Genomic DNA, 25,101 nt, shown 5'->3' with positions numbered 1-25,101 from the left:
GAGTGTGAGTGACAGTTTGACATGGAGAATGAGGAAAGGTCAGTGCTCCATCTTTGCACCAAACGTGCGGATAAAGAGTGAAAGATAAGAAATATGATCTAAAATGAAGGGCATCTTCTTGTTAATAAAAGCTATAATCCAGGGCTGCAGATGAGGGTTAAGTTAAAAGACAGGAAACAAATACAGCAAATGGCACATTTGTCAGAAGCAGCGATGGAAAGCTGTGAGAGAGAGAGTATATACCTCTTCGATGGATGCAAATTGTCCCTCCTTGTGCACTCTGACTGCAGAGCTCTTACTCCTCGTTCTCCCGGGTCAAGCAAAGCATAACTCACAGATACACACTCAAAAAAGCATGCAGGGGCAATTACCCTACCAGCCCTTCATCATTCACTACAGACGCTGATGGTTTCTCAAGCTGGCTTCCATAAGTCGCTTCCTGTCTCTCCACATGCTGTTAGAAGACTGAGGATGACTAATTAAAAACACAGTCTTCTCTTTAAAACATAAAAGACACATGCATCCTGGTCTTGGAGAGCGTCTTCCTCTCTGTCTCATCTTACACTCAATCAATCAGTCCTCTCCTTCATTTCTCTGCTTCCTCTCTGCTCGCCCAAACTTTCTCTTCTGTGACCCAACAAACATCAGCAGTGATGCTCGGTGCATTGGCTGTCTTCTCCATTTCTGTCTCCCCCCCCCATTTCTCCCTCCTCACCTCCCTCACCTTTACCCTGTCAGCACTGGTGCTTTCACTCTCCCCCTTTCCTCCCCTTTGTAAGTGATAGTGGTTGTTACACACTTTAGCTTTCTCTCCCTCCTTCTCCTTTTCTTTCCATCCCTTAATGGAGCAAAGACAAAGGGTGGTGAGAGTAATGAACATGGGAGCTTTCATCCCCTATCTGCTCACTCTTTCTCCCACTTCACTGTTCATTTTCAGGGTGACATTAGCTTTCCGTCTCCCTCTCCTTTCCTCCTTCTTTCTCTCCGTTGTGAGTGGCAGGTGGTGCGACGGCCGCTTGACAAAAGGCAACGTGAGACGAGGCTAAAATATTAAAATATTCATGGATACCTGCAGTCGGCCCCTTCATGGGCTTTGACCCCCACCGTGCCCTCCACACACACACAGATATTGACAAAAGCGTATGCGGGCATTTTCACTTAGCCAACGTCAGGGACACTTCATCTGATATCTACATTTAAATTCCAGGCAGGTGATTGTGAATCAACACACACTGCATGACATTTAACAGGTGAACATGCTGCTAGCCGTCTCACACTTCATCTGACACAGCTGCATTTGCATACCAAGCAGACACACACACACAAAACACAAATATGCAAATAACTGTGCACACAGTCCCATGTCAACCTGCCACTTAAGCGGTATTAGCATTTCATATCATGACACATTCTGCTTCAACAGGGCGAAATTATCATTTCATAACACACACACACACACACACACACAACATAATCACAGTATGAGTGGGCACGGTTATACAAACCCTCACCTTCACACACTCCATGTTCACACTCTTGACTTACTTGTGCATAAAAATTGAGTCTTTAATGATCCCAAAACAAATTTCGTAACACCGTGGCTGGATACACAAAACTAGAGCTGCAACGATTAATCGATTAGTTGTCAACTATTAAATTAATCACCAACTATTTTGATAATTGATTGAAGTGGTTCGAGTATTTTTTAAATTTTTTAATAATGTAATGTAATTTTTTAAAGAAAAAAAAAGTCTAAATTCTCTGATTCCAGCTTCTTAAATGTGAATATTTTCTGGTTTCTTTACTACTCTATGACAGTAAACTGAATATCTTTGAGTTGTGGACAAAACAAGACATTTGAAAATATCATCAGAAAAGTTTGGCCACTCCTGCACTACAACAATCTGAATATAAGTGCCTCGGTCGAGAGCACCTCAGGATGGGGTGACGTTTTAACCATAAACTACATTTAAGCCATAAATCTCCAAAAATCTGTTTTGGATTTTGGAGACATTTGGTAAAAACAGTCTTTGGTTTGGCCTTGTTCTTAGAGACAATGGAGTCCCAGGGCTCTGTTCAAGTACACAACTTTATTTCCTGGCTGGTTGAGATGCAACATGCTGTATTAAAAATAACTGCAGTCATTTCATCCATCTTTGTGCGGTGTTGCGTTTCTCCCTGAAGGAGGCCACAGATGGCCCAAACACATCAGAGACTGTTTAATGTTCTCTTGAAATAGTCATGACGATTTTTAATTTTTCCTTGATGAGCACCAAATGCTTTTGGTGCTTTGTTACAAGCAGAAATGTAGGCAGACTGCAGACGCACGTTTTCAGGCTACAGCAGAGATTAATGACAGGCTTTAGTTTCAGAGAAGTTAAGACAACCTTAAGATAGCTGTATTATATCTCTTCACACAGGTTTGTTGGTGATGTTCCTGCTGTTGTCTGTTTCACAAATAGAATTTAGTAGAATTGCAATGTATCCCATAAATAATGAAAAAGCTGGAGAATAAATTAACTTTATTAAAAATGTAATTTAAAGAGTAAAATCATTTGGAAGGAAAGAATTTTACAGGTAGTTCATAAATCATTTTAAAAAATGTGTCCATTGAGAAAGTGATTGTTTGGACCGCTGCTATCTTTTGACTCCACTTATGTTGACTTTTCTCGTAGAGACACTTTAACTCTGTGATCCACCTTTTCTCTTCTTGCGCTCCACATCTGTGTGTTTGGGACTCGTAGTAGCTGGAAGCCCTGGCCACAGACCAGCACCCATCCCGTCTTTTCTCTCTTTTTCTTGCTCTCACGGGAAGCCTTGAAACCTGTGTCAGTGTTTACCTCGCTCTCTGTGTCACCCAAGCTGTCAGTCTCTGTTTGATTTCTACATTCACCAGCTGTCTCACCTCCTGTCTCATCACTGGTTTGACAAACTGGGTCACCCGTCTCACTCGCGGCTTCAACAGGTTCTCCATCCTCGGCCTCGTCAGCTGTTTTCCTGTCCTTGTTGAACTGTGCTGCTGTCTTACACCTCGTTTTTAATCCTGTCTGACTCCCTCTCAAAATCTCAGACTCAAACCTTGTTTTCCTCTTTTTATCTCCCTCCTCCTCCTCCATCATCTTCCCCTCCCACACTGCCAGTCCTGCAGCATCAGCAACATGGGAGCACAGCGCCCCGATGTGGCTGATGCCGGTACTGCCGACCCTCCACAGGCAAACCCTCTGATCTGAAGAGGTGGAGACCACGAGGCCAGGGCTCAGGAGCTTCAGGGCGGTCAGAGGGGCAGCGTGAGCCAGCGGGATGTGGCACTGAGAGTGGAGATGAAGATGAAGCTGGTTTGTGGGTTGGGGCTGAGTTTGTAGAGAAATCAGGGGCTCAGAAATGTGAGAAAACCCTCTGCTGCCCCCAATCTGTCCGTCCTCTGGGTACTGCACCCTAATCGTGGACACTGTCAGCTGCCCATCATCCCCTCCGCTAGCAACAGTTACCAGGCAACCACCCTCTGGTTGTCCCAGTTCCTTTGCCCAAACAGCCAATGAGTTGACGCCGCTCTGGTGGGCTTGAATGTCGAGGCAGGGGATTGGTGGAGTTGGAGCGCCGGTTGATAAAGAAGAAGAATCAGTCAAATCCCACACTGCAATTTTTCCGTCCGTTGCAGCACTGAACAGCAGCTTATACCTGAGAGAGAGAGAGAAGTTAGTTAGTACAAACATGTACATGAGAGACTGAAAGTTAACCTGATTTATTGAGCTCTTAATATTGTATCCTACAGTATATTTGATCTTCTCGTCACTAATATTTTCTAAAATGATGTACTTTAAAATAAATATATTAAAAAACAACAAGTGGTCTGGTTCTAGCGGGTTCCTACAAAGCAAGACTACATATAACCCGTAATAAAGGTGCCAACATTAACCCAATTCAGGTTCAGGAAATAAAAAAAGAAAAACCTAAACAAACATAGGCTCACCTGTTGCCTTTTCCATCCTCCAGACTGCAGGCAGCAACACTGAGCACACAGCGCTGGTGGTAAAACGACTCCCACAACAAGTCAATCTGATGTTTAACTTCACTGACTGAGAACAATCTGGAAAAGAAGAGTAATGGAGGGGAGAAGAAAGGAAAAAGGAGAGAGCGAGGGCAGCATTATCAAATAGTGTATTATAAATGAAAGTAAGTGACACGCCAAGATAGGGCTGCAACTAATGATTATTTTGAATATTGATTAATCTACAGATTATTTGATTAATCGGTTGGTCTATAGAATGTAAAAAAACTCTGTTTGGGATGTCTTTAAAAGTCTTGTTTTGTCCAAAACTCAAAGATTTTCACTTTAATATGATAGAAAACAGAGAAAAGCAGGTAATCTCCATATTTGAGAGGCTGAAAACAGCATTTTTCAACATTTTTGCATGAAAAATTACTTTCACGATTAATAGATTATCAATTTCACCACATTTTCTCTCACAATCAGTTACAATCCTCATCGCTACCACTTACTTTACTGAAGAAATTACTCATTTGAGAGCATTAAAACAGCTGGAAGACATTCTGATTTTATACTGTAACACTAGAGGTTTCACATGTGTCGAAAACTTTAAATCTTTCTGTGATGGACACCAACCTGAGAGCTCCGTCGCTGCAGGCCAGAGCCAGGAGACCGCAGTCTGTCTTCTCATCCACCACCACTACAGACATGTACCTGAAAACACACATTCAACTTCAAATGAAATACAGTAGCTGGTTTTCTTCAGCACTCACGAATTGCACATTTTTCTTGTAAAATTCGATTACATATACTTCAAAAACATTTTTGAGAATGTATACTTTTCCTTAATGAAGAACTGAATAAAGACGAAAGAAAGAAAGGAGAGGAAAAAGCAGTACCTAGACATTAAATAGTCATAAAGGAAAAGTCCTTCTCTTCATGGATGAAATTCACTTTACATGTGTACAGAAAACAACCATCAACTTGCCTCGTTTCTGGGTCCATTTTCACCGTCTTGTGTCGGTTCCGCCTCCTCTCCCACTGGTCGTCCAATCGGTGACTGGCCACCTGGATCACCTGGCAGGAGGGGACTAGTCTCTGCTGGTCCCAGCCGATCAACAGCCGGTAACACTGCATCTGAGCTCGCCCGCCAGCGGACACAAGCAGGGCAGAGAGAGACTGGTTTTGAATCCCTCCCTCTGAACGTGTCACCGCTGTCACTGTCCGAACACTCGAGATGTGGTCGGTGATAACTGAGAGTACTTTGATGCTGCCAGAGTCGGGATGCACCGCCAGGACGGTTAAGCTAGTGTCCTCTCCTCCCGTCACCACTATCTCCCAATGCCCTCCCTCTCTCTCCACCTCCTTTACTTCATCTTTGAGTTCATCCTTTCCCTCAGTTTCGCTCAAATCTCCAGTACTGTTTGTTTGAATCTCATTCCCAGTCCCCCTTATCGCCCCCAGCCTGCACACACACCCGATCCCCCTCCCATGGACGCCCTCTCTCAGGCCCCATCCTCCACTCTTCCCACCCCAGCTCGGTGCCTCTCCAGGGGGTTGTGAGGCCAGGACGGCCCCCTGCTTGATGAAGACCAGAGCTCCATTTCCGGACCAAATCCCTTTGTTTGACGGCCAGAGACTCCAAGAGCGATGCCCCCCACCACAAGGCACCGCTAACAGCCTCTCCTGCCTCACCGGGTCCCAAACCACAAAGTGGACAGCATGAAAGCCAATGATGGCGAACCTGGCTTCTCTTCCCTTGTTCTCGGTCTTTTCTTCTTCCTCTCCTCTAAAGCTCCCCTCCTCTTTAACATCCAGCTTTTCTGTCAAATCTTGTTTCTTTGTCTTGTAGTGGTTCTCACATTCCTCTCCGAGCTCTTCCTCGTCCTCCTCGTCCTCCTCCGTAGGAATGTCAGGTTCAAGAATCAAAACCCTCTCCAGCCACTCCATTCCCTTGCAGGCTCGCTGGACTCTGAGAACCTCCAGCTGAAGCCCTCCCTGATTCTCAAAACTCTTTTCTTGAGGGTTTTCTGGTGGTGTTGGATTCACTCTGAAGACCCTCACACAGCCGTCCCTGCCAGTGCTGTAAAGCAGCCCCTGGTATTCATACACTGAAGTTACACCCTGTTTTCCATGCACCCCGAACAGGCAGCTCAACGGGTGCAGCGTTAGGTCACCCACTTCTTTTCTTTCTCTCTCCTCCATCATTTCACTTTTTCCGTCTCCACCGCTACAATTTCTCTCAACCCCTTCATTATCAGTGTCCATCCTTTTGTCATCTCCCATCTTTTGCTCCTTCTTTCCTCCTTCCTGAAACAAAAGCAGGGACCCTCTCCTGTCCCCACAGACCCACAGCAACCCCCGTGATGTGGAGTGGAGGCGCAGTGCGGCTGTCAACCAGCGTTTGGCGCAGGGGGGGAGGAGGAAAGGAAGACGGGGATTTACATTAAGAGACAAGGAAGAGTTTTCATCCGATTCTACGTCTATACACCATCGATGGACAAGTCCCTCAGCGCCTGATGCCAGCAAATACATGCTTTCTTTTGCCTCTTGCCAAATAAGACTATGGATCTTCCCTGATCCAGCTGTGAGAAGAATCCCACACTGAGGATGAGAGATGGGGAAGACCTGTATGGACCCATTGAGGTTTCCCACAGCACACAGATTCACTTTTGCGGTTGAGTCTTTCACACTGACAGCTATTGTTTCCATCACACAATAAGATTGAAACTCAGGAGTCCCTTGCCATACCATCTCCCACTGCCCATCGCTGTACTGGTAAACTATTCCTTGGTCAGTGCAAACCACAAACTTACTCTCATTCCAACTCGCATTTTCCCCTGCTATACAAACCACTTTAGGTGAGCCTTGACCAGGAAATTTTAGGTCAGTTAGCTTCTCTGTCGCCGCTTCCTCCATTCCCTCCTTCCCTTCCTCACTCCCTTCCACCCTCCACAACCTCACCCCTCCATCTGCCCCCCCTGTAGCCACCCATCTCTCTTCATCTCCCGTTACCTCGCTGACTGCGAGTGCACGAACCCCCCCTGCTCGGTGTCCCTTCAACGTCCGAACCACCTTGCCACCTCCGGCCCAGTCCCAGACTAGACAGGCCCCGTCTTCACCAGCGCTGAACACTTTCCCTGGGGAGAGACGCACCGAGAATACCCGAGCCTGGTGTCCATAGAGGACCCTTAAACAAGCCGGGTTCAAGTCCCCACATTTCCCCCCAGGACCCCCTAACGCACCAACACCCCAAACCCTTACACTGCGGTCATCAGAGGCTGAAGCCAGCCATCCGTTCTCCTGGAGGTAAAAGATGCTGAAGATGACCCCGCTGTGGCCCAGCAGACGCCTCTCAACTGGAGCTTTGTGCTCAGAATCACTACTTTTGTCTCCTCCTCCTCCAGGCTTCCAGAGAACCAGCTGGTTGAAAACAGTCCCTCCTACTAAGATAGTATCTGCCCAGGATTCATGCACCAGAAGGAGGGCAGAGTACAGCAGACACCCCTCCAGACAGGAGCGCTGAACCAGGGCATTTCCTGTAGTGATGTCCAGAAGTAGAGCACTATTGTGGGCTACAGCCACACAGAGCAGTGATTGTTTGTCTCCAGAGAGCCAGCGGACATCCAGGGCCCAGTCCTGTAACTCCATGAGGGGACCCAGAATCTCCAAGCGCAGATGCTCCTCATCCTGAAGATCCGCATGGAGCCTCAGCAGCCTCACAGCCTTACCTCCGAACACTGCTAGGTCATAGAACTTGGGCTTCGAGGTGGAGCTCAGCTCTGGGGATTGACAGATAAGAGGTGGTTTTGTGAGTTTTTGAGAATGAATACAAGTGAAAAAGAGTGAAAAAACAACATCTGTAAAAAAATAACTAGAGGGCTGTCAGTGAGTGTAAACTAAAAAACAAACAAAGGACAGTTATTCAACTAGCCACCACAAGCGAAGATAATATTTTTTAGAATTTAATTAATTAATTAATTTTTAATGAATCTGTCAATTATTTTCTCGATTAATCGATTAGTTGTTTGGTCTATAAAATGTCAAAAAATGGTGAAAAATGTCGATCAGTGTTTCCCAAAGCCCAAGATGACGTCCTCAAAAATGTCCACAACTCAAAGATATTTAGTTTACTGTCATAGAGGAGTAAAGAAACCAGAAAATATTCACATTTAAGAAGCTGGAATCAGAGAATTTAGACTTTTTTTCCCCCTTAAAAATAAAAAAACTCAAAACTAATAATCAATTATCAAAATAGTTGGCGATTAATTTAACAGTTGACAACTCATCAATTAATTGTTGCAGCTCTATTTAGAATCAGCATTAATGCTGAAATTCCTGCAGATCACCACCAAAATAAAACGTATGTGTCCATCTGATTTCACTCAAATCGTCTAATCACGTTTTTATATATCCCGACACAAGTGAAGAAATAAAACGACCTCCCGAAACACAACACAAAAAAGTAACAAAGAGAACAGTGAAAACAAATATTTGCTTGGGCTAACCATCTTTCTTCCCCCCATATGTTCCTGTGGCAGAGCTCTGTGCTGGGACAGCCGTCCGACTTCTCGGCCTTATCCCGTGGATTCTGTACTGTTGGAGCACGCTCAGTGAGGTAGAGGCTTTAGGGCGAGGTTGGAGACTGTACACCGTCAGGACTGGACCCTCACCTGTCAGGAACGGGTAACAGAGGACTTTGTTACGCGTGTTGTGTGATACTTCACTATGAAGGACCACAAGAGTCACGTAAATAGTTATAGAGCATTTAATAAATTAATAATTAACTGTACAATAAAAACAGGCATTCATAAATGTGTTTACAAATTCATTTATTAATTGTACAATAAAAACTGATATTAATAAAAGTGTTTCATTAGTTGACATTTTAATGGGCAATAAAAAGATGAATTATGAATAGAATTTACAAATTAAATTGAATCCATGAATAAATTATTCTAATTAAAAAAGGATTTACAAAAACACAATAAAACTAGTCAATAAGTACTCAATTTAAAAATACATTCATGAATTAATAAATAGATAATGGAATTTTAATTTCTATTTGAAAATGCAGTTTAAAAAGAGAAATAAATAACTGGATTCACAAATTGGGATGTAGCCTAATGCATATGGGAAAACAAGTTGCCCTTTTAAATGCCTGATTAAAATAGATTTCACAGACAGACTTCACTGTGTCCAGTCTTCTTTCAAAATAAGCATGGAGAGTGACACACTCCTCATCATAAAACTTAAAACCTATCACCACATTTAAACCTGTTCTACCCATGCATTTGTAGTAACACTTGTACAATATTGCATAATAATAATCATAATAATGCATATAGTCTGGAAAATCTGTGAATTACATTTCCTTATTTGTGCATCACACTAGAAATATCACTTCTATATTGACTCCCCACAGTGCTGCTGTCCTACCTGTCAGTAGAAAAGCATCCTGAAGGAACTCCAGAGCTGTGACTGGAGTTACAAGAGCTGCTGTCTCCATCTCTTAATGATTAATAACTCTCACTGAAGACACATTAGCGATGGTGCCTGGAAGATATAAAGTGACAACACATGCTTTAAAACACATGCATTAAAATGTTAAAACAAAAAAGTCTATGAGACTAGTCAGCATTAGCTTTCCAGTTAGCAAAACAAGCTATTAGAAAGAGCACTTTTTCATGTTATTTGGTGAATATGAATGAAAAAAAGTAACTTTTCTATGTCAACACCAACGCCGCTATATGATTTACTTACAAAAAAGCCTCAAACGCAACATAAATGTGTTTCAAATCTGCATTAAAACATCTTTATTAGCCTCTACAGTCTGCAGCTGTCTGGTCTAGTACCCCATGTGTTTCTGTTCTGACTTCCGCACCGCGTCTAAACCAATCAGATTACTCTGCTGACCTCCTGGACACTGATTGGTTAGAAAAAGCTTAGCCGTGTTTCTATTGGAGAAAGTGACACACGTGACCAGCTGCAGTTGAGTTGTGCTGCCTTTAGGGACGTTTTGGAAAACTAGGTAGTTTTATAATCAGTCAGGTATTGATATTTAAAAACAAGTGATAGGGCAATTTATTCTATGTTTCTTGCTCAATTTCTTGAACTTTTTTTATTAGACTTATTTAGACAAATAAATACTTTGCTTCACTACACCAGTAGATACAATTGTGCTGTCTGCACCTTCTTTCTAATACTTTCAATCGTTTCAGAGAGTCATTGGGATATCATATAAAGTAGCTCAATGTACCATTGCTGCTTTACATATATTAGCTATCAATTCAATTCAATTAAATTCAATTAAATTCAATTTGCTTTAGTGGCATGACTGTCAGGTGAACAATATTGCCAAAGCGTCAATTCAATAATAAATACAAATAAAAAAAAGAACAAAATAAAAACAAAAACATATATATACATGTATACAATTTATTAAGCAAATTACAATATATAGATATTTAAAAAGAACATGCATGTAAATGGAAGAAAACAGTAAAGAAGTAATTAATGTTTGTTGTGTCAATAAAACAAATAAACAAATAAAAAACAATTAATAACAATATATTGCAATATCAAAGGATAAATGTAAAAAAAATAAAAAATAAAATAAAAGGCAGAGTGTGAGTTACATCTATTATGTGTTGTTGTGGTTGTTTCTCAGGCTGTGACTTAGGCTATCTTTATGTCAACAATACATGTAGTGATTTCAAGTCGGTGATACAGACTTTGCGTGGATATTCCGAGTAACCCTTGAACGCATCAGGAGGCAGTGGAAGACGTACCTAGCTGTTTTGGGTACTGTAGCTCGTCCAGCTGACTTTAACCTCTAACTATGCCTGGGAAATGTAAGTTCCAGGACTCCTGGCTCTCGAAGGGGATTTACAAGGAGTGGCTGGTTAAGGAAGTGCAGGACATTCACTTCGCCAGATGTAAAGCCTGTTGTAAATCCATCAAACTTCAGACCATGGGCGAGGCTGCTCTCACCAGCCATGCAGGAGGAGCTGGTCACAAAGCAGCAGTCCGCAAGCTAGTGGAAGGTAGCTGCAGCTTCCAGCATATAACACTGTCTCAACAGCATGCACAGAGACGATATGCATTATTAATATGTATGAATGTGTGTGATCCCAACCAACCGACCTTCACTGGTTGTTCTGCTGGTTTAACTGTGGGTTGAGGTGTTGCAGTGGTGTTGTTAGTGGTGTGTGTGTGTGTGTGTTTGGCTGCAACAACATTTGGACGTGTGAGTGTTGAAACATCTGTATACAAGGTCATCAAACACAGCTGGACTTGGACTATTTTCATGCATATATATGACAGATATATATATATATATATATATATATTTAGTTTCAGGTGTTGTAAATTTGTCATAATCTTGTATGTTTTTTTATAAACTTCCTCATAAATCATCACTTCTCTTCAGTGGAGTTGAAGAACAGCTGTGGTTGAACATCTGCAGCCTGCTGAAGTGTCCTTGAGCAAAACACAGGTTCATCAGCAGTCTTGATGAAACCTAAAGCCTATAGCACTGTTTTCACTATGATGTAATAATAATAGTAGTATTAATAGTATTTGTGGTGAAATTAAGGTATTTTTAATTAGTTCAATTGATTTGGGTAAACCTATTAATAGCCCACTATTGTGGAAAAAAATAATGTATCAATTAACACCAAATAGGGCTGTAACGATTAATCGATTAATTGTCAACTATTAAATTGATTGCCGATAATTGGTTGATAATTGGTTTGAGTAATTTTAAGAAGAAAAAAAAAGTAAAAATTCTCTGATTCCAGCTACTTTAAATGTGAATATTTTCTGGTTTCTTTACTCCTCTATGACGGTAAACTGAATATCTTTGAGTTGTGGACAAAACAAGACATTTGAGGACGTCATCGTGGGCTTTGAGAAACACTGATCGCCATTTGTCACCATTTTATAGACCAGACAACTAACCGATTAATCGAGAAAATGATCAACAGAATAATCTTCAATGAAAATAATCCTTGCAGCCCTATAACATCAAATCTGGTGCAGTATTTACTTTGATTTGTACCCTATTGAACCATTGAGGTATTTTTTTTAGGTACACAATTTGGTAAATTTTACCCCCTTAAAACCCCTTTGATTATACAAACCCATTAAAATCCTATACAGTATGTAATAGGTTCAACTCCCAATTTGGGGCAAACCCTAACCCTAAATACCTGATTATTAGTATTTTATGTTTCATTGTCTCTAATGACATGGTGCTGAGAAACTGAACTCAGTATCAAGCTCAATTGTTTCTCTGTTTAAACGGCTAGTTCATCCAAATGACAAAACACATTTTCTTAGATCTCGACCATTTGCATTTAGCTATGAAATTTGAGTGAGTTGACTCAAGACTCAAATCTCAAGACTGCCATCACTTCTTTTTTTTAGTTTTCTAAATAAAAAGTTGTTGAGTGGGTTGCGAACACTGATCATTTTCTCTTGGTACTATTCATACTAAAAGAAAATATTTGCAGTCATGATGCTTTCAGGTGCTTTGAATACATGTTCGTTTGTCTGTGAGTATGTAAAGGTGATGTTGTACCTGCCTTCACCAGAGGGAGGCACCATCTGCTTATTTTACTGAAACACATTTACCTGCAGTCCCTCCCTGTCTGTCTCTGTCCTTTTCTCTTACTAGGAGGCAATGTGATGCTGATAAATGCTGCTGGGCAGATAAATGGCAGCGTGAAGCGGGTAAATATTTATTAAAAAGTTTTGGTTTAAATTTACTTTAGAAATAATTTCCATTAGCAGAATTTAAACCAAACAGCAACGTTAAAAATAAAACTGGAGCAGCTCATGTCAACGAACAACTACAATACGTAAACCAACATTCGTGCTAGAAATGACAAATGTTTCACTTCAAACATACTTTGTTCTTTCTGTCTTAGACTGAGGACAACAAGGAACAAGTGGCCATCTGCGTCCAGCGTGATGCCTTGGACAGAGTACCAGGGAGCGACTGGTCCAATCTGCACCACAGCCCCACTACAAACTCCACCTCCCACAATGCAGAGCTACAGGATGTGACGTTTCCTGCTGCCTACTTCACAGTACCAGGTACCCCACAGATAAAGATCTGCAAGCTGCCACAGTATTTGATGCCTATAGAGTCACTTGTTCAGTGAGCTTTGAATGAATATGTTTACATGTGATATTCCAGTAGTAACCTGATTAAGACATCACTCTTAATTTAGAAACTGTCACATAAACACACTGAATGACCTTTAGCTTAACGGGATCATTCTTTAGGTTACACCAGTCTTGCGTCTCAAGTTGCTAATCGGACTGTAAACAATGAGCAGTGCACAGAAAACGGAAGTCTTGGCCGGATATCCGCTACACCAGAACCCCAGAAATATAGCTACTTGCCCCCAGAGGCTTATTTGTTCTCAGACCGATAGCCAATGAGATTGGTGTTTGACCAGTCGGCGACTGTTAGCCCTGCAGACTCCCTCCTCAAAAGTCTCTGAACCACTGTAAATACTATGCACGGAGCAGGGACCTTTTTTCACACCTCAAACTATCGTACAGGAACTCCTATGAAAGTTCCTGTGGTTTAAACACCTCATGTGATACCAGTGGTGAATTTTTTCAAACAGATAAATGCATTTATAAATAGATATTGGACCAATGCACTCAGGGTTCACCTCACTGACCTCTGACCTTGCAGGCACCTCCCGGCTCATCAACCAGCGTCTGCACCCGGCCGTCAGCGAGGCGGAGGAGGCGACCCGCCACTCGGCTCAGCAGCACGACTCGGCGGACCTGTCGAGACTGGAGCACCAGCAGAGGACAGACGCTCTGGAGCACCAGCAGAGGACAGACGCTCTGGAGCAGCAGCAGCAGATGAAGATCCTGGAGTGGGAGAACAGGATGAAGGTGCTGGCGTGGGAGCAGGAGCTGGTGAGGGAGAAGAGGAGAGCGGCGCGGCAGAAGGAGAAGGCCTTCAGGATGAAGAAGGCGTACTACAAAGCCAAGCTAAAGAAGATGGGCGAGGACGTGCCGCCATCTTCCTCCAGCAGCTGCGACGAAGAGGAGAAAACGTCTGATCTGACAGGATGAACTTTTTTGAATTAGCTCTTGTATTCTTCTGTCTATATGCCATGGGACTCTTCCTATTTTTATACATTGTTTTGTATTTTAATGAACTCTCAGTTGCTTCGAAATCAGCTGTTCTTACACAAAGATGGAAAATGACTTTTTCTGCTACATGAGTAAGATTTCTTTGCTTCTTTTGAAGAAGGGTGCAGTTTTGAGTAGTACTACTTGAGCAGAAGTACTGATACTTAAACGCACAAGAGAGATTACTTTGGTTGCAAATTACTCAAAAGTACAAAGGTAGCTCTTTTGAAGACTAGTAACAGTTACATTATTCCATGTGGTCAAAGTACGAGACCACCGCCTCCTCCGTCTACGTAAGCTTTCTCAAAAGATATTCAAAGTAAACTAAACTAGTTGAGTACAACACTTCATTCAAGATGTGGTACTAATAGACCTGTAGAAGTACACGGAAATGCTATGAAACATGAATACTTGATGCACATCTTGTAGAAAAGCCTCTGAATTAAAAACAACAATCCTGTTTAGTTTTTATCCGTCATCTGTCACAGTGTGTCTTCAGTATTCAAAATGAAATGAGATATTCATTGACGTTGAAGGTTCATAGAGTCTGTAAAGGTCATATTCTAGGGAGGACGTCATTTTAATGAATGTATTGACATCTAATCACTGCAGATGTAGAAATGAAATGACATTCCTAAATGGGACAATCTTTTATAATGGTTCTACTTGCATAGCTTCTTCTGCATGTTAACATGAGTATGTGTGCTTAAACTTTACAGTCTTTGCTTTGTAAATAAATTTGCATTTGGACACAAAGTTTGAGTTGACTACGGCCAGGTGACAAATCAAAGAAAGAGACTGAATAAATGAGTAGAGAAACTACTACATGGCTAAAAGTACAGTATGTGGATCATATACATTATTATGCTGCTAGAACAGCCTATGTCGATTTTCAGGGATTTGCCCCCATTCAGCCTGTCTACAGCATGTGCTGTAGCTAATAGGCATATTTTTTAACTTTGGACAGAGGCAGGTTAGCTGTTTCCCCCTGCTCCTTGTTGTTATGCTAAGCTAAGCTAACTGCCTTCTGGCTTCAACACAGAGAGAGGTGGTGTTGATCTTCTCATCTCACTCAAGTGAATAAAAAAGTAAATAAGCAAAATATCCCTTTAATTTGTCTTCCATCTGTATGTGTTAAAGGGACAGTGTGTAAGATTTGGCAACATTTAGTGGTGTGGTTGCAGATTGCAACCAACTTATTATCCCTCCGCTCACTTCTCCCTTTCCAAGACTGCGGTAACGTGAGCCAACGAGTCCAAAATCGTGGTAACGCCTTTCGCCTCGAACAGAGGCCATCCTTACTATAATAACACTACTTTAGGGAGCATCAGAAGTCAGACGGCAGCTGGCGGTGCCACGGTTTTGCACTCTGCTGCTCACGTTACCGCAGTTTCACAAGCGTGTCGGAGAACTATGGTGGCCTTCAGGTAACGTAAAAACCGGAAAGGCTCTCTCTAGAGCCAGTGATTGGATGGTCCGTTCTGGGCTACTGTAGAAACACTCCGTGAAGAGGACCTGCTCGCTAAATTACCACCCTGCTCTGCCTCTGATTGGCTAGTACTCGCTGCCTTCGTTAGTTGATTGGTTAGGTCTAGGCATGAGGAGTGAGATTGGTTCGGGTTAGTGCAAGAATATCATAGTAAGCCAATCAAGCCAGATTAGGGCGGGTCATGCCTTCACTAAAGCAGGATTTGTAATATCGTGACCCTATGTAGATATAGGGCATTTCTGCAATAGAAATGCAATACAATAAAATAGATGCCCTGATGCACCCTGTTCCTTTAAAGCAAACATTTTTTTTGTAATTTACAAATCTAATCATGCCTCATTGCCCTGCGACCTGCAACAGGAGCATTGAACAGTTGTTGTCTCAGCCCCTGCAGGTCTACAACTAGGGCTGGTTATATTCTGTCTCAGCTGGGTGCTTCTGTTTTTTTTTTTGCTGGGTATCGAGGTGGCAGCTGAACATCTCTGACGCCTCTGAATGTGACAGGATACTTTGAGAGTCAAAACAAGTCAGAGAAAGAGCCTTCCAGAAAAACATGTCCCTGTCAGGATGTTTCCTCGGCTCACTTTTTCTCTCCTGGAAAATGTCTGTTCTCATGAATATGAAACAGCACACACAGAATAAATATAAACACAACAGCCATGTAGGAATAAGTCTTTTTTTTTTAATGTCCAACATTTCTCTTGTTTCCGCGGTAACGGGGGAACAGCTGTTTCCATGCCGCCGTCCCCTTGCCGACGGCGGGATAGAAGGCATCCCATAATGAACACACAAGCTAACAAAGACAATCTCCCATCCCTCCTCCTCCTCCTCCTCCTCCTCCTCATCCTCCTCCTCCTCATCCTCCTCCTCCTCCTCCTCCTCCTCCTCTCCCTGGCTATCTCTCACAGTTTCTTTCCTTCCCTCACCTCCCAACTTGTTTTCTTTTTCAGAGCACATCACAACGTTTTAGTCTTTTAGTCTGCCCTCCTATTGGTCTGAACCAGATTAACCTGAAGCTGGAGTTTTCCGTGTGTATAAAAGCACACACATTACCAGTTAATGATCTGATTTTGTGCATGTGAAAGCTTCAGCTTTGGATCTATAACAGTAGAGATTTGAGACATATCTGGGCTCCGTTTCAGAAAGCAGCTGGGTTTCCCTGATCTCAGCAATAACTAACTCACAGTTTTCACTTGTACTGCTTTCTGAAACAGGGCTCTGCACTATTTACACCCAGTATTCAACTTTTAGTTTGGATATGTTTAGATATGTTGACATTCTGGGGAGAATTAATGCACCGATATAAGATTGAAGTTCAAGTTTGTTTTGTCAAATGTTTGCACATTTCTACCTCCATGACTGGATAAAGAAACCAAATTAAATCCACTGTAAACAGAGACCTTTTTATCTTCACTTTCCCCTCTCTTCTTGCCCTCCATCTGTGAATTTGATGCAGTGAGAGACTCAGATCACAAGAAACAGAAAAAAAGGAACATGTGGACCTCATACAAAATGGCAACATAAATAATCAATACAATGTCAATAAATTATCAATAAATAAAATAAATCTCATGTCTGTACACGATAAAGGTACCGTCAGTTGAAGATAACAAACGGATCTGTGATGAAAAATAAATAAATAAAGGGAGCAGCTGAATGAAAAGTCAGATATGTTAGGTGGTGTACTACCTCTTTAACAGACTAGTGGAGCTGCAGGAGCATTTTTTGGCAATACTACTGTATCTACTGTCACCTCCCAGGGACACGGGGATGACAGAGCAGCGGTCAGAGCAGGGAGATATGCATTTATGAGGTGTGTCTGTGTTTTTTTCCCACTTTTTTTTGCATTTCCATGTTTTTTTCTTCCTCTCTGCGATGAGTAACGTCCACGCCCTCCTCCCTGCAGTTACATTTCCCACACAGTCACTGTTTCTAACCTCATTTGTTTCAACCTTGTCTGGTTTTGTACCTCATGATTTATTCTTATGCTCATTGTGCTCTATTTTATCCACTTCCTGTCTTGCTGTTATTACAAGTGTTGTTTGACTGTCACATTGCTCTCTGATTGAGCATTTTTGGCAATACAGAAACCTCATTTTGCCTTCAGCTCTTATGAACCACTGCATCTTTTTTCATTACAAAAACACAGTTACGTGTTATCCCTTAATCCCTCTGAAGGCCGGAGGAGACCGTCTTCCTGTCTTGCTTACAAATGCCCGTGTGTTGTTGTTACCTTAAGGCCTGCAGTGAGAAAGGAGCAGCCGCTGATGGAAAGACCTGCATCTCAAAACCACTTAGAGGCTTTTAAGCGCTGACACAACTGACATCTCCTCTCCTCAGCAAACTGGTGAGGCGCTGCAGTAGCTACGCTGGATCTTGCAATGGACCTCATCTTTGTACGGCGGTCTAAACAATGAGAGCAAATCTGTATTAATCTGTTCTGGTGTGAACAACGACAGCTCATGTTGGATGTTTTCGAGCCTGTTAGCGAAGTCAGGAAATTTCTCATATATAAAGGATATACTGAAGTAATTCCCAGCAGCTGTGTTCAGCCAAGCAAAAAAAAACAAGTCAGTGCTACAGACACGAGCTCATATATTCCGGTAGATACCATGCTGGATATGTACTGCAGGTCAGCTTTCAGGTCTCCAAACAAATATCTGAGATGTGACTCATAACGTCTTCCCTCTGATCCGCTCTCCTCCTGTATATAATAAAGCAAAATCCACTTGCTTATACAGTATGCAGCCAAATATAATGCCAACCACAGTGGGTTATGTAGAGCAGATCTAGGGCCTCATTATTAATAAAAAGTAAACTTGAATCCACGGCACAATCATTAAAGGGACAGTGTGTAGGATTTGGTAGCATCTAGTGGTGTGGTTGCAGATTACAAACCGAGTACCCCTCTGCTCACTCCTCTCTTTCCAGGACGACGATAACGTGAGACGCTGAGTGCAAAACTGTGTTCGCCTCGCTCAGAGGCCATCCTCTAGACCCATAATAACACTACTACAGGATAGGGGTGTAACGATACATCGATCTGGATCGATATATCGATTCAACGATCCAGTATCATCGATGCAAAGGTGAAAATATCGGTACATATTGTCATCTTTAAGATACGCCTTTACACACTTTGTCTTTTATTTAAATGTCTGGAAGAGCCCAGTAATACAATTGTCAAAGCATCATTTTAGTAGATTTTTCTGAGTTCATATAAATGTAACTGATTGTTTTAAATGGACATATGATATTGTGTCATATGGATCGCAGACCCCTGAATTGAATCAAATCGTATTGTGGCAGACTTTGTGATATCAGCAAATATTGTATTGTTGTCCAAAGAATCAATATAATATTGTCTTGTGATGAAACTTGTGATTTCCACCCCTACTTTAGGCGCAACGGAAGTCAGACGGCGGCTGGCGGTACCACAGTTTTGCATCTGCGGCTCACGTTACTGTAGTTTCACCAGCGTGTCGGAGAACTACGGTGGCCTTCAGGTAACGTAAAACGTGAAGGTCTCTCTCTAGACATGAAGGGCTCATTCTAAGCTAACGAAAACACAACGATTCTTAGTTTCAGGTGATTATACACTAATGAAAACATATCTGCCAATAGATTCCCCCAAAATGCTGCACACTGTTCCTTTAAAAAGAAAAAAAATATCATGATTAAAACAAAACTGTGAATTACATCTAGAGCGTCAAGTCTTTTTCATTACAGAAAACTGGAGAACAGCGATGTATCGTACTGATTTGAAGCAGTTGTCCCTTTGGCTTGAATTTGCACAGAACTTCTGCAGGAGAAGCTTTTACATACGAGTCTCCTGGATGCTGCCGGAGAGAGATTCGGCTGCTCCCGTGGCGTCTCTTGAGGCAGGCTGAGTCGTGATGCATCAAAGAGCAAAATACCTTGTGGGTGTTTAAATGATACAGCCCCATACAGAGAAGATATTATCTACCGTCACCCGCCAGATCTCCAGAATACCAATCGGCTGATATGGTCTGGTTCAGACAGCACCAGGCACAAAGATACACAGATGACAAGGTCACATTCATATACAGCAGATCACAAAACAGCACAATCTCCTGAAAGAGTTGACGCTCGTGACTGAGCTTTGATAGTTGAACCACCAACTCTGAACCTTCATGTGTTTTAGCTTAACGTTGGCCATCTTTCTCTTCACAATCATCTTCTTCTCTTATAATAATCCCTTCCTCTATTTACAATCACTTCTCGCTACTTTGATATTTTCCCTTCAACCACACGTCGCGGTTTTAATCTCATCAGATACTATTGCCGGACCCCTGTCGTTGCTATACACAGAGTTGATGAGTGTGAGGAAAAGTTTCCGAGGAAAAACTGTTTTCTGGGAGAAATTTGGGGATTTTTTTTTTTTTACTTTGTAGGGGAAAACGTCTCCCTCAGCAACGAACAAGACTGCACTCGCACCAACCTCACTCACAACCTCACACGGACACAATCATTTAAAAAAAAAAGAAAACATCACAAGAGATTTCTTCTTCATCTCCAATGAAAAAGATACAAAATGTATAAAAATGTTATTTACAGTCTTTTTTTCTTCTTTTAGACGGATGTTGTCTGGATCAAGCTGACGTTTGAAATCTGAGGAGTTTGTGTTTGTCTTTTAGGTAGTAGAGGTGGTTGACTCGTCATCCAAAGAAACGTCACAGATCATTGTAGGCGGTGGGACTTGAAAAACTTAACTTGTACAGTACAAACCGCCCACGAGAACCTCTTTTATCCTCAGAGACGCCGTCTTACTTTCTGTCCAACTCTGTGTCTCCTCTGTCCCAAATTTGTTTCTAGTCCTCCGACGTCCTAGGGTGACCCATTGGTTCAGGAGCATCCATGACCTTTGAACTTGTCCCTGGTGTTCCAAGCACTGTCACAATGCATAAAGGGATATGGAGGCTGTCATCAAGACTGTCCTTCACTTCTGTTGGCTCTGTGTGGAAGGAAAGGAAAATAAGTCATCAATAAGGCTGCAACTAACGATTATTTTCATTGGCGATTATTTTCTTGATTAATTGTTTGGTCTATAAAATGGTGAAAAATGTCCACAACTCAAAGATATTAATTTCACCGTCATAGAGGAGTAAAGAAACCAGAAAATATTTACATTTACGAAGCTGGAATCAGAGAATTTCAACTTTTTTTCCCCTAAAAAATGACCCAAACCGATAAATCGATAATCAAAATAGTTGGCGAATAATTTAATAGTTGACAACTAATCGATTAATCTTTGCCGCTCTAGTCTTCGATACATTTATACAGCAACTTTTCTACTGATTGTAATTTCACTTACACATAATAATGACTAATGGTGCCTTCAAATGGGGTCGTGTTCACTAGAAGAGTCCATATGAACGTCCCCCTCTTGTGGTATTCACGACCTCGTAAGTGGAAAGTTACTGAAAGCTCAGAGTTCACGAGTTGTGACGTCTTTGTTGATGTTGTCAGGAATGGCGGAGGCCATGGAAGTTAATTTTTTTGGCGCATAATAAGTTAATATATTGTAATTTTAGTCGTATGTTGTTTTTCTTCGTAATTTTATAATATGTCTGAGGAAAATGTTGATATTCCCAACGGCCTAATCTGTTTCCTCTGTCATTATGCTTTTGCATTTCTTGCATTATGTTACCCACTTGCTAAATTGTTAGCCTCTGTGGCTTCTAGACGCCGACAGTAACGTTAATAATGCGGTTGCTTAACAGCGGTGTTCTCACGACTTAACCACTTGAACGCCAAGCACATTGTGTACACGATTTCCCATGTTGTAAACACAAGCTCACGAGTTTCAGTTGAAGGCACCAAAAATACAGTAAATGCAGGAGCAATAATGGAAATGAGCTGTTAGAGGCAAAAGGACAAAGAGAGAGGAGGAAGAGAGAACAAAAACAGACACAACAGACGAGCAGGTACAGACGCTGGAAAGTAGGAAGTGGAACAGAGGGAGCTGAGTAAGGTTGAGATAAGAAGATGGGAAAGACAGGAGAGGAACAACAAGAGAGGAGTTGAAGAGTGGACGTGATCCCTATGGAGCTGCTGAGGAAGAAGATATATCAGGTGATGGAGATGCAGGAAAGTAAAAGTTTGTTTACAGAGGATCAAAAATGATGAGGAGTTAAAGACGTAGCAGAAGATAGAAAAGGGACAGGAGAGGGTTAGTGGAGGCAGGTATATTAACACAGAAGGACTTACTCGGAGTCGGGGGAGACTTCAGATACGCTGTGGGAGGCGGCTGACTGGGGCGGGGAGGGGGAGGGTCCATGGGCGGAGCCGTTAGGCCCAGGGTTCGAGGCAGCGGGGGGAGGAGTGAGGACGGAGGAGCTGAAGGATGCCAGAATGGAGGACAGAATATCCAGGTGTTCACTGGACGGTTGTCGACCTAGAGGGTTCGGATTTGAACCTGCGCCCTGGGGGACAGTCTGACCGGTGTACCTACATGGAGGAGCGGAGTCCAGTCGTCCTCTGGCGTGAGCCGGGTGCTGCTCTTGCTGGGGCTCCTCATGGATGGGGGGAGGAGGGGAGGAGGAGGGAGGCTGGTCGGGGTGCGAGGGCTGACGGGGAGGCAGCGTGCGGAGCCACTCCCGACACGGCTGAGCCTGGGCACCGCTTCCGTTGGTCTCCAGCTGCTCCCTCGACCTACTGCTCATCAACGCCCCTCCTAGGTGCTCCCGGGACGAGGCCTGCCGCCGAGTCAGCGAGTTCAGCTGCGACCTCGATCCGCTGAGGTATCCCTCCATTCCAGCCCCTCCGTTTCCACTCAAGTCCTCCCTGGAGGCGTGGACGCTACCATGGTTGTCCAGTCTGTCCCTGGATCCTGTCAAGTTCTCCCTGGATGATGAGACTCTCTGGTGATCCAGCCCCAGGCCCCCTAGTCCTGCTCCCTGCCCCAGCCCCATCTCTCTCCTCCTGGGTAAGAGATCCAGGTTTTCCCTGGAACCCCGGGAGTCCAGTCGGTCCCTCGACCCCCCCACCGTCTGCCTCCCGAGCGGATCCCTGGACAGCTGCCTCCGGGACAGCGAGTCCAGGTGTTCCCTGGAGGAGTAGCGGGAGGCAGGTTGGGAGAGAGAGCCGGAACCTCCGCCGGCACCAGCCGTGGCGGAGTACATGCGACCGTACGAGGCTGCAGGAACGCCCCGGTGGCCCAGAGTAGAGGTTCGGTACCAGTTGAGCTCACTGGGGACCCGGCCCATGGTGGAAAGACCCTGGAGTGCCGGGGGACAGCCGATACGATTCTTCAGGATGCCTGAGACGAGAAAATAAGAACAGGAGACTCCATTAGAGGAGGAGACAGGACAAGAGAGTAAAAAGTGCAGAGGTTTGAAGGTGAGGGTGGAAAAGCAGGAGGTAGGAAGTGTGATGAGGGAATAGAAGAGAGTGAAGTCACAGGAGGAAGCAGTGTGTGTGTGTGTGTGTGTGTGTGTGTGTGTGTGTGTGTGTGTGTGTGTGTGTGTGTGTGTGTGTTCATGTGCTTCGTCTATTAATAGGTTCACTAAAATGTCACCCAGGCTTCCAGGCAACATGAGTGATTTATTCTTACTCACTCTCAGTGTGTGTTTTTGCATGTGTGGTGCACCTTTGTGTGTATGTGTGCATGTGCTAATTATATATGTATGTATTCTGAGTATACACACTGCACTCTACATACAGTATCACCCATGCTTTTAGGGGCAGATTTAGACTGAGGCTACATCTAGCACTGCTAGGGTCACATGGAGGGTGTGCTGAAATAATTCAAATGTAAACTGCACATACAGCAGATAAGTTCTCAGTTATTGAGCTGTGTGTTAAATTATGTTTTGCTGCTTCAGCTCACACAGCTGACATCTCCTCCATCTTCCTCTTGGCAAAAGGCCCCATTTTCATCCTGATGACGGGGACTGCATCAGTCAGACAGGATATAATATTTTTATAGCTGACAAGCCAGACACTGATGTCTAAAGATGCACGGCCAAAAAGATGCAAATGTAACTATCATATGACTTGTTGCAAGAGTAGATATTTATAGCAAAGAAAGAAAGAGAAACAAAAATACTATTTCTTATAAGAACAAGTCTGGTAATCAATGTTAAATACATTTACTTTATAAAGTTTTTAAAGGTTTCATAGTCAGTGTCCGTGTGCCATTGTCTCCACTACCATTTAATTTATAAGCCATGCTTTTATGCATTATACATACAGGAAGGACAAACCAAAGATTAGAATATTAAAAGTGAATCCAAAATGTATTAGTGTTTCTCTCACCCTTGCGGTGCCTGTGTGGCTGGGTGAGGCCGTTCTCGTCCCCACTGGTCAGCGCTGCGTCCGTCTGGTTGTTGTTGGCAGCGTCCTTGCTGTAATCGCCCCCCAGGGGGCGCTCTGAGCCCCACTTCTGAAGGCTGTGGGTCTCACACTCCTCCAGAGCGGGCCAGTAGGACAGGAGGTCATTACCATCCAGATCTGTAACACACAAAAAGAACAAACACTTTCTGGTTACTCTGTCGTTCCAAAAACTGACTCCTTTTTACACAAACATGTTCTCAAGTCAGGTCAAGACTTTATCAACCAATGATGACGAAACAAAAAAGCTCACTGAAGTAGTGATTAAGAGAAGAAAAGGGAAAACATTTAAAAATCGAACTTATTATAATTTTCATTTAATTTTATAATTTGTATTTATTAATTTATATTATTATTATTTTATTACCATTTTTTCTCCTATTTTGTTTTTTAATTTACAGTTACTATCTGTTATATGTACATCATTTATTTGTTGTGGTTTAGGTTTGTGTAGTCTTTTTTCTTTTCTTTTTTTTCGTTTTGATGCGAAATATTTGCAGTCAAGTATTTCCCATTTTCATGTTGTTTATTTGTTACGCCCCTGGTGTGTAAAGGCCTTTACTCAGCTATGCACAATCCTCTGGTCAGTCGACGGCTTCACTGAATCGATGAGGGTTTAATGCTTTGTCACAACGAATCGGACGTCATCTTCAAACTGTGACTTCCAGTAAAAAGGCTCCGGCCCTTCACTTTGACTGCATCGATGAATTGATTGGTCTGTACTGGCCACCTGGATTCTGTCCTCCTCTACTCAACTGACAGCTTTGGTCCATGTTTTACCCTCAACAGAGTTCATATGATCCAGATGGCTTATTAGGCTAAAAATTGATTACTTATATGGATTTATAGATTTGCACGTCTGGCCTTTTCTCACAGTGAAACCTTTCACAGAACTCTACATATACATGACATTTATATATCACATACTTTGAAGTGCATAAACTCAATTATGCATGATATCTTTCCATGTGTATCTGAAGAAAGAAGGTATTGATTAATGACTGACATTTTCTATTGTTGTGTGTTTTTGTGCCTACACGTGTTGTATGTTTCCACATATCTGAGAAAGAGTGGACTTCTTTCTATAGCAGGGACCTAAATT

The 25,101-nt window shown here is 42.8% G+C and overlaps 3 protein-coding genes across 4 annotated transcripts in view; 1 reads left to right on the top strand and 2 right to left on the bottom strand.

The window, feature by feature from the left end:
* Positions 1–2,289: 2,289 nt before the first annotated feature.
* On the bottom strand, positions 2,290–9,886 carry wdr6 (WD repeat domain 6). Its single transcript, XM_074644704.1, has 7 exons — positions 9,752–9,886; positions 9,428–9,544; positions 8,497–8,661; positions 4,977–7,770; positions 4,625–4,702; positions 3,971–4,087; positions 2,290–3,678 (listed from the first exon to the last, which is right to left on the bottom strand). Exons 2-7 carry the CDS (start codon positions 9,495–9,497, stop codon positions 2,655–2,657), a joined length of 4,248 nt encoding a protein of 1,415 aa, XP_074500805.1. The 5' UTR covers positions 9,498–9,544; positions 9,752–9,886; the 3' UTR covers positions 2,290–2,654.
* Positions 9,887–10,740: 854 nt separating this feature from the next.
* Positions 10,741–14,905, top strand: fsbp (fibrinogen silencer binding protein). Its single transcript, XM_074644707.1, has 4 exons — positions 10,741–11,034; positions 12,669–12,724; positions 12,922–13,090; positions 13,704–14,905. Exons 1-4 carry the CDS (start codon positions 10,830–10,832, stop codon positions 14,093–14,095), a joined length of 822 nt encoding a protein of 273 aa, XP_074500808.1. The 5' UTR covers positions 10,741–10,829; the 3' UTR covers positions 14,096–14,905.
* Positions 14,906–16,329: 1,424 nt separating this feature from the next.
* Positions 16,330–25,101, bottom strand: part of celsr3 (cadherin, EGF LAG seven-pass G-type receptor 3) — a 127,609-nt gene continuing 118,837 nt past the window's right edge. For both annotated transcript variants that reach the window (XM_074644701.1, XM_074644703.1), the window contains 3 exons: positions 23,925–24,119; positions 21,876–22,926; positions 16,330–20,619 (listed from right to left, as the gene is read on the bottom strand). In XM_074644701.1, coding sequence (XP_074500802.1) covers positions 20,592–20,619; positions 21,876–22,926; positions 23,925–24,119 — 1,274 coding nt within the window. In that variant the 3' untranslated portion in view covers positions 16,330–20,591. The remainder of the gene's footprint in view (positions 20,620–21,875; positions 22,927–23,924; positions 24,120–25,101) is intronic.

Source organism: Sebastes fasciatus, chromosome 8 (genome assembly GCF_043250625.1).
Source record: "Sebastes fasciatus isolate fSebFas1 chromosome 8, fSebFas1.pri, whole genome shotgun sequence".
Taxonomy (NCBI): Eukaryota; Metazoa; Chordata; class Actinopteri; order Perciformes; family Sebastidae; genus Sebastes; species Sebastes fasciatus.
This window is presented reverse-complemented; position numbering and strand designations above follow the sequence as displayed.